This window comes from Aythya fuligula, chromosome 9 (genome assembly GCF_009819795.1).
Source record: "Aythya fuligula isolate bAytFul2 chromosome 9, bAytFul2.pri, whole genome shotgun sequence".
Taxonomy (NCBI): domain Eukaryota; kingdom Metazoa; phylum Chordata; class Aves; order Anseriformes; family Anatidae; genus Aythya; species Aythya fuligula.
This window is the reverse complement of record NC_045567.1, coordinates 8,071,763-8,085,581: the sequence shown is the minus strand read 5'-3', so window position 1 is coordinate 8,085,581 and position 13,819 is coordinate 8,071,763. Positions and strand designations below refer to the sequence as shown.

The following is a 13,819-nucleotide window of genomic DNA, read 5'->3' as shown; positions in this document are numbered from 1 at the left end:
TGCAGTACTTAAGATCGTTAAATCAGCATTTCCATGTGATCTGAAGTATTCAATTACATATGAGCATTCATTTTGCAAAACTCAATATTAGGTAATAGTTACAGACTAATACAATAACATTCCTCTGCTGTACAAATTAAATCATATTTTAAAGAAATGAGCAGCCTAGGAGTTATATACAAAAGAAACCAGCAAGCACTGTTGAAATGAAATGCAAAATGTCACTGCTAGGTCTACTGTCTGAAATACCTTTAAAAGTAAAATTAACAAAAACCCTTAGAACATATTTCCAAGTTTACAAGTCAATTCTCAGAAAAATCAAATCATGTCAAAAAATCTATAAAGCAGTGAAAGGCATATATACATTTTCCTTATGAACCTTGAGATTTCACTCTTTTAAAAGTTGCTAAGTTTCAATATCAGTTTATTTGCAAGACAACTGTTTATCCCAATAAGCTCACATCTTAGATACATTTCCCCTTTGATTACAAATAAAGCACTGCACTTTTTTTTTTTTTTTTAAATCAAGGCATATAATCTTATACTAGGGTGCCAGGAATGCACAGGTCACATTGTGCTCATATCTCAAACAAGGTAAGTGCAAACATACAGATTTATTCAGATTTGCAAGCATGCAACCTGTTACTTAACTACATTAATACCTTCTTTCCTAAACCAAACTAGTATCTATATGTTTGCGTTCATGAACCTAGAATCTTTCTTTTCAGGACTCCTAAAACAAGCAGTGTCTTTGAATTCTGAAATGACACAAATATCAAGAAAGTCCACATTGTGCAAGAAAGCAGCAGCTATGTTTTTCAACTTGGACTAAAAAAGAAAAACAAAAACCGTTCACTGAACAGCAGATTAGCAGTAATGTTCCTCATGAATCGATAAGAGTGCCTGATGCTGAATATCTAACAGCAAATGCTGAACTTGGGTTTAATATTATAGGGGTTTACTGGAGATTAAGCTTCTTGCTGTGCTGGTCTCTTCAAATCCCTGATCTGTTTAACTAAATAGGTCTTCTCATCATTAAATTGTTCATCCTCGGTCCTGTCATTCTGAAACTTGCTGAGGAACTCAATAAGTTTGGTCTGGTTCTTTAGAAGGATGTCTAATATAGGCTGTGTCTTGTTAGGATTGGCTACAAACACCTGCAAGAAAACAAATGGCATTTAGTGTAATAGGAAACAGGAGTTTAAGTTAAAAAAAAAAAAAAACAAAAAACAACAAACCTACTCAATATCCCAAAATGTATACAGAAAACATAATGGAGTAAATCAAAATTTTAAAATAAAACTACCCACCATTTTTTATTTTAATTAGAACAGAAATCAAACATTACAGTACTGAGGTAAATCCAGTTTGTACAAGTTGATTAGTCACAATACCCTCTGCAGAATCCACTGAAAAACCACACAGTTAAATTCTGTAGCAAATACATCATCCTCTATTGTATATGATATCAGACGGGTATATTAAAGTTCACTGAAAACTTTTATACCTCAAGCTGTAACTCCAAGCTCTTAGTTATTTGCTTGTCTGCTGCAAAGTCAAAATGTATCTGTTTTAATATGCAGACTACATTTAGGCTTTGAAATGTTGCTGGCTTGGTTAAAACACTGCTATCCTTCATAGCATCATGCAGCATGATGAAAACACTTCTGAACTCCAATATGCTTCATGCTTTCACATAAAAGCATGGATTCCTCCTTGTCCTACTGTACTCCATCTTTCTTAATTTCAAAATTTTCCAAGAGATCACCCTGACCAATCATATGAAAGTTCTTAAGTGCTTTCCAATCAATTTTTTAAAGACCATAGAATCATAGAATGATTTGGGTTGGAAGGGACCTCAAAGAGTCCCTGGCTCCAACCCCCCTGCCCTGGACAGGGCCCCCTCCCACCAGTCCAGGCTGCCCCCAGCCCCATCCAGCCTGGCCTTGGGCACTGCCAGGGATGGGGCAGCCACAGCTGCTCTGGGCAGCCTGGGCCAGGGCCTCGCCGCCCTCTGAGTGAAGAATTTCCTCCCAACATCTAATCTAAACCTAGCCTATTTCAGTTTAACACCATTCCCTCTTGTCCTACACCACTGCACTCCCTGACAGAGTCCCTCCACAGCTCTCCTGCAGCCCCCTTTAGGCACTGGAAGGCCGCTGTAAAATCTCCCTGGAGCCTTCTCTCCTCCAGGCTCAACAACCCCAACTCCCTCAGCCTGGCTCATAGGAGAGGTGCCCCAGCCCTCTGATCATCCTTGTGGCCTCCTCTGGGCCCGCTCCAACGGGTCCATGTCCTCGTTATGCTGGGGGCTCCAGAGCTGAACGCAGCCCCGCAGGTGGGGCCCCACAAGAGCAGAGCAGGGGGCAATTCCCCTCCCCACCCTGCTGGCTGCGCTGCTGGTGGTGCAGCCCAGGGTACGGGTGGCTTTCTGGGCCACAAGCACACGTTGCTGGCTCATGTTGAGCTTCTCATCCACCAGCACCCCCAGGGCCTTCTCCCAGGGCTGCTCTCCGCCCATTCTCTGCCCAGCATGTGTTGGTGCTTGGGGTTGCCCTGACCCAGGGCCTTGTTGACCCCCATGAGGTTCGCACAGGCCTCAGGCCTGCCCAGGTCCCTCTGGGTGGCATCCCTTCCCTCCAGCGTGTCAGCCCCACCACACAGTTTGATGTCATCAGCAAATTTGCTGTGGGTGCACTTAGTCCATGCCACTGACAAAGACATTAAAGAGCACTGGTCCCCCCGACGAATGTCACTCATCACTGGATACAACGGTAATTCGTAAAGATGGATCATAATAGCAAACAGTAGTTCTTTCTGATTTAACCACTTAGCAGACATTCAGATAAGCTTCATTTAGACTCAGTAGTTTACTCAACTTAACAATTCCTGTTTGGTTTTGTTTTGGTGTTTTGTTTTTTTTTTGTGCATGTGTTTGTTTTTAAATTTACCTTAAACACATGAAAGGCCTCAAACTGAATGTTACGACTCTTGTCTCGTAGAAGGTTCATCATTAGTTTGAGATTTTCAGGTTTACTGATGTATTTCGTCATAATTGTGAAGTTGTGTCTATCCAGTAATAATTCACCAAGAAGCTAGAAGTGGAAAACAAGGTGAGATAAGTGATGAGAGACAACTTATAACTGCTTTTAAACATGCTGGATAATTGACATCAGTCTGTAAAAGTAGAAAAAGTCACACTAAAACATCCTAACGTCCTTTTTTTCAACATGCAACTGAAACGTATCCTTTTATTCCCCTTTTGTTATGAACTGGGATTGAAAGTAAAAAGACTTTTTCACTCTTTTTTTTCCCCTCACAACTTCATTGTTTTTTCTATTTACACAAAACTTATACATCATCTGCAAGAATTTGGTAAGGAAAGGGAGTTAGTATTTCAAATGAGAAGTATCTGCACTTCTTTTGCTACCTACTTGGTCCAGAAGGGATGCAAAAACAACAAAAAAAAAAAAAGCAGAAACTTCAGTGGATTTTATACACTTATTTCCCCTACCTCCTACGCTCTCAAAATTACACAGAACCTCTTGCTGTGGGGAGCATTGTCGCAGGAGTAGTAAGATTCCTCATGAGTACCACCCTTGCTACAAGTTAACTTACATTTGTAAGTATGTTCAATATTTCTGATTAACTTGAATTGCTATAGTCACATTACATGAGTCTCTTTATTAAATAATATGTTGATATTTGTTGAAGGAAATTAAATGATAAATAAACCAACTCTTGCAGATAGCCATTTCTGCATAGGGAGGGAAATGACTTGGTGTGCACTGGATGCCAAATAATGGCAGGACTGGACTAAAAGAAATTAAGTGATCCCAAGAATTAAAACATAGGTAAAAAGACACATATTATCCGAGGCAGTAACTTAAGTAATTTAAATTAGTCAACCCACCTTGAAATTGAAGACATTCTCTAATTTTGCATTTAAGAAGAAAAAAATGCTTTACCTTAAGTGACTGTCTCTTTGTCACGTAATTTTCTGAATGCAGTAACTTCTCGTATTCACTGAAGAACTGAACACAGAATAAAGAGAATGGTTAAAACCTTTCCAAGAGACACAAGTGCTCTTCTTCCAAATTATTATTAAAAAATTGAGATGGAAATCCATGAACAAAAATGTAAACAAAATCTGAAATCTCAATAGTTTCCTGTAAGTCAGTGCTGCTTAAAATTTGTATATGCTTTAAAAATATATGTATTTACACTTTTAGTAGGCTTTAATCTCTAGACTGCAATGTACTGAAAGCATTTCTTGTTATTTTTTGAACTATAGTAGTTCTTGTCACTGAACACTATTCATTAATTTCAGAAGCCCCCAGATATCTTGTATTCTTGGCCTGATGTGCATTAACACAGACACACGATAAAGACTAGGAAAGAGTTCCCTCTAGTGGAAAAAACACATTTTCACAGAATTAGATTTTTGCCTTAGCCTACTGCTTTTACACTTTTTACATTCAACTGTAAGATCTTAATGTTAATTGTACTGCTTTGAAAGAAATTACTTTAGGTTCATTTGGCTTAATATTGTATATAAATTTCCAAAAAGGAATCTAAACAAGGTGAGAAAATACTGTTTTATTCAAAGATATGCAGTACTAGAAAATTCTGAATAATGAAATTTGCTCACCCTATCATAATGTTGTTCCAAAAATTCTGCACTTAGCAACTTGTGTCTTGTAAGCAAATCCTGTAAAAGAGTAAAAACAGTATTTTCCATAAAAACTTGTATGATACATTATATGGTACATATGGTACATTCACATTCTGAATAAACTGGGAGTGTACATAAGGCATCCAACAGACAACGTTGCTATATTTTTAAACAAAGAAGAAACTTAAGATACGGAAGTAGTTACTTGTACATAGGAATTGCAAAGGACCTTCAGATCAATTAGGAAAAGTCTGCTACCTGTTAATTCACGCAGTTCTGTGGAACTATCATTGAAGAATGGCAGTTACAGATCAAGGGTTCTCTGCACAGAACTATACACAGTTGAGGTTGAGACCACTACTTAACACTGATAACTATTATGTTTGTAGTCCTGTAACTGTTTTTTTTGTTTGTTTGTTTGTTTGTTTGTTTGTTTTGTGGGTTGGGTTTTTTTGGTTAGGACAACAAAAAATACCTCCAGAAGTAGTATCAAATGTACTCAATAAACAAACATAATGCAATGAAAATGAGTTCAATCACTTGAATAGCTAGAGAGACAGATTTAAAATTCCCTGGCATGAAAGTGTACGTGTATTAACATGGTAGTTTAAATCTTGCTTTCTAGAATTGTTATTGGGAAAAGAATATGCATGTTTAAACATCTTGCATTGTGAGAAATAAGGAAGAACAATGTTCAGCTTACCCATTTTCACTAATATTTTTCTCCTCTCTTTAAACCTTTTTGCTTAAGAGTATAACACACAACATCTGGGTTCACACAGTGGAAAACTATAGAAATAACTTAAATATGGGGCGTAATTTACCTTGAATGTGGCAAATGCATCTGAAGCAATGTCAAATGTTGACATTTCCACATATCTGAAGAAATCATAGAATTGTTCTGACCACAAGATTATTTTAGCAAGTGGTTCATGTCTGATGCATTCTCTAAGCATTATCCCACAATTTAGAGCAATTTCTGGAGATTCGTACCTGTTTAAAAACAAAAGCCACAGATTCTTTATACTTTCAGAAGTTACCATTGCAATTCTGCACCAATTACAGTTTTCTGTTCTATTATATAAACAAGAATTCAAAGAATGAGGTACTCACTTCTGTATTAAATTTCACCTTCTAATACTTGTCTGAAATATCACTGAAATCACTGCCAATTTACTGCCAAATCATTGCCAATATTCATTCATAAAGTGAGAAACAAGATTAAATAAAACTATTTTCTTTGTGCTCAAAATCAGTTTTCTTTTTACATATTGGTACAATTGCAGACATCTGGAAAAGCAATAAGTGATTTGTCTTGAAAGCTATTTGCTTACAGCTGACAATAATTTACATAAAACTACTCTTAATATGAGTTTTGAAGCTAAATGGTTAATAACACTGGACATTAATTCATGGCCACTCTTTCATTAAACCATTTTCAGCATCACCGTCTGCTCTATACATCACGGGCTTCCAGCTTGACATGTTGGCAGCAGCATCCTCTAATTTTAAGGATTACACTCTCTGTGCTCGAGTCTTTATTGCCTCAAGTACAGTATCTGCAACTTCCTACCAGAGACCTTCTGGAACATGACCACCACTGATTTGATGAAAGTGATGAAGCCGTCAGGGACAGCTTCATTTAGAAATTGTCGCTACACTTTCTTGGCAGGCTTTCCTGCTCAAATATTGGTGTGTTCTCTCGGTTGATTTTAGCATATGCCAACAGCAGCTGCTAAAATCTCACAACAGTGTCTCTAAGACATATTTGACAGAAATCCACCTCTGTACTTTCTACTACCTCCTTGAGTTCCCAAGCACACTAATAGTAGGAAACAGGATGAAAAAGGGTATGTCTTTCTGACCCCAAAACTAATCTCAGCATGTTGCAACACAGGCTATCCCAATCCACAGACAAGTTGTGTCTGTTGTTTCCTACTTGCTTCTGAAGCAAAGTCCCTTACACACCTTCCATCTAAAAAGGTCTTGGACCTAATGCATCTGAAGCCAATTTAAATTCACCAGCTTAACTCCAGAGCAAAGCATCATTGTGTGTACTAAGCACTTACTAAATTATCATACAAAAACATTTGCTTATGAATAAATTTTCACATTAAGTGCTGCAATACTCTGTATTTAACTTGTCACGAAGACTTGGAATCTACTGGACTTTTTGTAATTTACCACATAGTTTAAATTAGCATAAATTGACTCAGTCAGATTCCAGATGTAACACTTAAGTCATTAAAGCTAATTAAATGCCCATTTCAAACATCCTGACTTATGAATATCTTTCAACGATCCCTGTCAGAATAATGCTCTCTGAAGAGTGACAACACAGACCAAGAATTAGGACAACTGTGTTGCAATCCTCATTCAGTCACACATTACGAAGAGCATGCTGAGAAAGTAGTTCCATCGCTCTGCATCTCAAATTCGTCTTTTTGTAAACTGTTTTCAGAAGTACTGAATCAATATCCTCTTTCATATTATGCCACAATTAATAATCGTTTTGCCCTTGTAATATTTAAATCTTCCTTCTCGGAATCATGGCTGCAACACAGGAAAAAGGAAATCAAAGCACCTCTGGCAGACTGTACATCTTACAACGTGAAAATAAACTAGCCCAATACACCATGTATTTGGCAGGTTTCGCTCTGAACTCAGTGAGCATCTCTATCTACTGCTATGAACTAGGAGGAGGAGGAAGGAAGAACAAAGTAACACTTCCTGTTCAGATGTTAAAAACATATTTGATTATCTCATATCTCAACGTAACATAGGCAAATATCTCACTGAAAAGTACGTCCCTTTGCTTCATCTTCTAGCCAACCCAGTAAGTGGATTGAGTACTAACCAACTGTGGTCCATGGAAGCTTACTGAAGTAAGCTTACCCAGAAGCTTTAATATAAATTATATAATTAATACTTGAAATGGCTACAACTTCAAGAATAGCTTATTAATATTGATGAACTTTTCTATCCTAGAATTACATATTGGAGTTGCAACTTTCAGAACTTTCCTAGTAATAGAAACATGAACAATTCTTCTTACATGTAGCACATTCTCATTTTTTTTAAATCTTATTTTCACAAGAAAATGCTAACAACATATTCTACTTTCATGTTTGAGATCCACAGCTCTACACGTGCAACCATGTGTTCGGTATGACATGATTCTCCAACACCAAGAACCAGAAATAATCATAGAATGGCTTAGGTTGGAAGGGACTTTAAAGATCACACAGCTCCAACCCTAATACAAGAACGGAGGAAGAAAGAGGAGGCTAACATGCATGTGCTCTGAGTCATTCTGTTAGGCTGAGTTTGAGCTGGTGCATTTATGTGACTACAGGAATATGAATCACTATGAATAAAATGTCTAAGACAAACTAAGACCATGGGGTATGACAGCAAACTGGAAAGGACAGTGGTTAAAGGGAAAAAAAAAAAAAAAAGCAGCCTTTACTACTCAATAAATGAGTAAGTTCAGAAGGAAATAATTTCGATTGGATCAAACAGTATACCAAACGGAAAATGTCTGCAGTACCCTAGTAATAATATTTTAGGTTACAATCAGTTCTCAATTTTCAGTTGTATTTCATGCAAAAGTTTATTTCTGGTGTTTATTACTCAAATATTCTTTTACTTAGGGGATTTACAGGCCCTTAGGAAAGTGGGGTGGGGGAAAACAATTATACTGCAAAAGAAGAAAAAGTGTTCCAAAACTCAGCACTTCTCCATGAATTTGAATTTACAAACTTCTTACTTCATTAAAAAGTGTATTTATGCCTCACAGCATACATACCCTTTTAACAGCATGAACAATATATTCTGTTGAGTGCAGATGTATTCAACTGTGGGAGTTCTTGTACCAATTTGCCTTCTGAGGATGTTGTTGAAAATTTGAGCAACATCTTTTTTGCCCTGTCAAAAACATAAGTAGTTAAACACATAATATTCAAGTTCACTGTTCAAGTAAGAATTAAACATTACCATAATCTCATACATTCATACCACAGTGAGTTCTGAGTTCAGTCAGCCTCCGTACTCTGATCTTAATCAGATCACATCCATAGTCTGTTTCTTTATACCCATTTCAAATACGCCAAAACATTCTAAACAGTATCAGCCAGATGTTTCAGCCAGATCACAGGTTATTTATGTTAAGAAATAAAGCCAGTTTGTATTTTATCTGACACCTCTGTGAAGCTTCAGTCTCCCGGACTTGCTTTATTCTTGTGTTTTTGCCAATAACGTACCAGTTTTCAACTGTGCTTCTGCATGAAAGTGTGTTTCTTCAATACTCCATTATCCTCTCCCTTTCTCTAGGGACGTTTAATTCCACCATTAGTTGTCTGTAGAGCACTTCTGACTGCAGTGTTAACATTCAACTTAAAGTTGGAACTTAAGGAAGTAAAATAAATAAAACTACAAAGAGAACTCACCCACTGACCTAAAATGCAAGTCTCACATTTTTCAACAGACAAAGTAGTATAAAAAAGAACAAGATGCTTGAATTCAGCACAGACTATACACAGAAAAATGCACAATGAAAAAACCAGGCAGCATGAAAGTGGCTGGGAACGTTCTCTTCTGAATAGATATACACCTCTTATTTATTTATTCTATGACATTTCAGACCACAGCTAAAGATGCCAAATTGGTATGGACTAAAAGCTGGTTATAAATATAAGCACTTCTCACCATCATTCACATGCATCATTTAAAAGCCAAAGTTCTGCAATTAGCTTTCCATTTCAGACTGCCATAAATACAACTTCACGACTATGTGTTAACAGATGTAAGTCAAAAACCACCAGGCAAACTTGTACTAAGATTGGGTTTGCTAAGAAAGGCCTTTTAAGCAATTCCACGTGAAGGCTTCCTGAATGTTAAACACAGACCACACGTAGATCATTTTTCTTGATGAACTCTACCTGGTACTATAAATTTCCAGGGTAACATTTGCAAGCTTTGGAGTAAAATTCAGACTGCATTTAATTAGCAAGTATTTAAAAAACAGCAGCAATTTTTCATAACTCCTTCATTTTTCCAATCACCATAAAGAAGATTGCATAAGGAAAAAAAAAATTGAATGCTTGTAAAAATGTAGGAGGATTGTAGTTTTACAAATGGCATGTTTGTGAATTACCACGGACGGTTTGAGGCACTGTTGTTTTCAGGACATAAGAGTTTGTTTGTAAATGCTTGTTTTCTCTATTACAATTTCACTGAACGCCAGCCTAAAGCAACACCAGAACTCTTTGTTCTGAAATGAGTAGAGCAGTGTTTCCAGAAACTGCTTTACTCCAACTCCACATAATATAGTCATCGACTCTCATTCACTAACATTGCCAATTTTGCTCTAGATCTCACATTTTGCTTTGGATTCCCCAGCCAGAACAACATTTTCTTATTCTCCACAGAAGTGAACTGCTAGTGGCACGCAGTAATACCAAGTCAAGTTATTGTTGAAAGCACTGCAAAGTGACCTCATGGGCTAACGAGCAAACAGGCACCGAACCTTGTGCCAATAGTCACGACCACGAGAGGTGAGAGTGAAACTGTGCTAGCATTGTCTTCCCAGCAGGATCCAGGCCCCCTCATGCAAAAGGCTTTTCTGTTTTTTTTTTGTTTGTTTTTTTTTTTTTTTTTTTTTTTTTAGTGTGGTTTTTGTTTTTGTTTTTCCCTTCATTTAAAGAAGAGCAAGAACAGAAAATACAGTTCCAGAAGGGATGCTATCTCTCTTACAAACATGTAAGTCAGCAGGAAGATAAGAGCGGAGTTACTAACACTGGTAAATAGATGGTTTTGTTAGCTACAGATATAATTTTTACCAGGTCTTTCCACCCAGCAAGTTTCAGATAGGCAGTTTCCTATGCACAAGATTAAAACATTAAGTTTGTTGCGAAAGTTGAAGTGTCTGGGTAGACAGTCCCTGTCTGTAACCTCAGCATCCACCACAGAAATCTTCTTCAAGAAGAGCAAAGTTCTTGACAAAAAAAGGTGACATTTACTTCATTGCTGAACGGCCTCAAGCTTTAGGGGAGGCGCCAGAAAGAATAAATGCTGAACTCAACATTCAAGTTTAAAAACCAACAGGAAATCAAGTTTGTACCTCTCTCAGTGACAGAAAAATCATTTCAAATGTAGTAAGCCCCAAATCATAGAGATCTGGGACATAATAGCCAAAATCTGAATCTAGTGCAAGTTTGGAGCACAGGTGTGTTGACATTAATTCTAGGTAAAACAATAGCTGGACAGCCTGCCAGATCCCATCCTTAAAAAGCAGACATGGTCCAGCCTGGAAACCAAGGTGAATGACTTTTTCTCTCTCAAGGGGGAATGGTTATATCCCTGTGTTACAAAACAGCAGAAAATCTAAAAGCAGGAAACTACTTGCAGTCCTTTCCAGTCCCTTTAGAATAAAATGAATAGTTCTCTTTAATGAGACCAAGCCTGTACAAATTGTTATCATTCTCCATTACCAGAAGATAATGAAGGTTTCCTTCTCTAATAACCGAGCCGAGTAAACACCAAACTGATAAGAATCTAGAGGTCAGCAAAATCCAGATGACGTTTCATCATTTCCTTTCTTCGCCAATTAAAGGCCATCATATTTCAGCATTCACTCTCAACTTTCCCAGGTCTCCATGCTTATTTAATAATCTGAATGCTTTATGTTTGGTGTAAACATTTGTGTGGGTAGGAAAATAAATACCACCATGTTACAATTAAACACATATCAGAGGGACTTATGCAAGGAGTGGGGGGCGAGAGAAGAAAGAACAGGGAGGAAAGCTATTATTTTTGGAACATCATACTACAATAGGACTTTTGCAAAGTCTGTTCCCATCATGAACAACTTGGTTATGAACAATACCATCCTTAAGCAACCTTAAGTGGTATGGCCTTTATGGTCAAGGCTGTGGGGTGAGATACATGGGTTTTGGCTCCTTTCCTACACAACCACACGCTTCTTGTGGGACCTCAGGGAAAACAGGAAAATCCAATTGTACTGCGATTTCTTAGAACTAAATAGGGTGATTTTTCACCATGGCAGTGGGAAGCTAGATTATTCTGTGTGATGTGGTGACATACGGCCGAGGTTTGAATAGAGATATATTTGAATAAAAGTAAGCATTGCTATTTTGAAGTAGTCAATAAAATCTTCTATTTGTTTATATATATATATATATAAGTAGAATATATAACATACGTTATATATAATATATTCTGCTTATAAATATATAAACAGAAAAAGAGGGAAACAGAAAAGGTTACATCATTTCTAAAGAGAGAGAAACACTGAAGACTTAGTAAGAGGAACAGCTTTACCATACATACTTTAAATTCTTCTTAAACGTTATGAGTTATTTAATATTTTTTTATTATATTTATATTTTTATTTATTTATTTAATTTGAAAGTCATTTTATTTAATAAGATGAGAATACTGAGGTGGCTTATAGTACTATCGCTTGTGTTCACTGTAATATTAGTACTAAGAGATTAATCCTTTTCTCTACATAACAATTAAGGATTATTCTATAATTTTAACAGAACTGTATCATAAGGATTAGAGGTTTATCTACTTCAATTTTCTGCAGCTTAGGTGCCTAAATTCAGTGATTTTGTATTCAGTATTTGCTTAATTTTCTAGATAGTTTGGAATACTGAGTTCTTTTTCTAATGATTTGGCCCCAGCCAGAAAATAGAAGCTGTAGATCGAAAGATGTTCTAACCAGTTAAAGAGATAGCAATTCAGATGTATTTATTTTAAAATATACAATACATGAAACATTAAACTTCTCTTCTTACCTCAAAATCAATTAGCTGCAAGTCAGCTACGAGGGTACTAAGGAGACCACTGTTGTACAGCTCCTGAGCAAGCTGTGCCACAGCTTCTGTCTGTGGTTCCTTTTCATTTGTGCCATACAAGATTTCTTTCATGGCAACAAGGTTTTTTGAAACCTCCTCAGTGGCCTAAAGAAAAGGGGAAAAAAAATAGTTAGAGCACAGACAATGTCATTTTTCTTTGTAACGGCACACACTATTATTCTTATCAACTGCAAACTTCCATTAAGGAGGAAAAAAAATCAGGAAATGACAGCCTGTTAAGAAAACAATAGATGATCTTTCTGCAAACAAGACTGTTACATGTTATTAAAAAAAAAAAAAAAAAAAAAAAAAAAAAAGAGAAGGAGCAGAGGCAAGACACAAGCAATTTAGTTGACAAGTTGTCAAAAGTAAAATATCTTCTTTTTTAGTGCCTCTGAACTTCCCATTCAAAAATCCCCTAAAGAATAGTGACGGTATGAAAAGAACCGGACAAAATTTCCATACAGTAAAACAAAGATCACAGGATCACACTGGAAAACATGACAGAGATATGTGCCTGTCTAGTGAAGCGCCCAGACAGACCAAACGTACTCCTACAGATTTTGCACTTCGTTTTCTGGCAAATAGCAGACTCCCATTGCAGTCACTACGGATGTTTTTTTTCCTTTCCAAAGGAAAACCTTGAAGAGAACCTCACCTAAGCTCCGGGTTATCTCAGTACAAAAAATAAAAATTAAAAAAAAAATAAAAATGTCAGAGCTACAAAAAGTGGGTCCTTCAAAAGAAAACATCAATAGAGGGGACAACAGAAATGTAAAACGCTTCCTCTCTGAAGTCAATCTTACAGAAGGCAGTCAGGTCTGACTACTCATTCTGGAAAGCCAGTGCGAGGAATTCCTAAGTTGCTGTGCAGGCCTAGAGCAATGTTTAGAAGTGGAAGCAGAATTCTCATAAGTAAAATAAACAAAATCAACAAGAACACTTCTCAACACCCATTTCTAAATCTTAAAGCACAGTTATCTTGGAGGGGAGAGAGAAGAACTACTTTAATTGTGTGTTTTCATAGCTTGGGGATAAAACACTGAAAATGATCACCCTCAATATCTGGTTTAGCTATATTACATTAGTTTTTCACGTGCTTAAAAAGTATGAACAGTTTTTAAGTGCACTGATTTTTAGTCATTAGATGAACCTGCCCACAAGGTATGTACAGTATTTATTTGGTAGCACATGGAAAATTAATAAAAAGCAAGAATGACACCTTTCTGGATATTGCCTGTCTTACAAGGGATATGCAGAA

General features: G+C 36.8%; 1 protein-coding gene across 1 annotated transcript in view; it reads right to left on the bottom strand.

Annotated features, from left to right (window-relative positions):
* Positions 1–468: 468 nt before the first annotated feature.
* The window catches only part of CAB39 (calcium binding protein 39), a 38,707-nt gene continuing 25,356 nt past the window's right edge, over positions 469–13,819 (bottom strand). The window contains exons 3-9 of the mRNA XM_032193159.1: positions 12,499–12,663; positions 8,484–8,602; positions 5,500–5,668; positions 4,652–4,711; positions 3,969–4,034; positions 2,952–3,095; positions 469–1,157 (exon numbers count right to left, since the gene is read on the bottom strand). Of these exons, the coding sequence (XP_032049050.1) occupies positions 969–1,157; positions 2,952–3,095; positions 3,969–4,034; positions 4,652–4,711; positions 5,500–5,668; positions 8,484–8,602; positions 12,499–12,663 (912 nt within the window). The 3' untranslated portion in view covers positions 469–968. The remainder of the gene's footprint in view (positions 1,158–2,951; positions 3,096–3,968; positions 4,035–4,651; positions 4,712–5,499; positions 5,669–8,483; positions 8,603–12,498; positions 12,664–13,819) is intronic.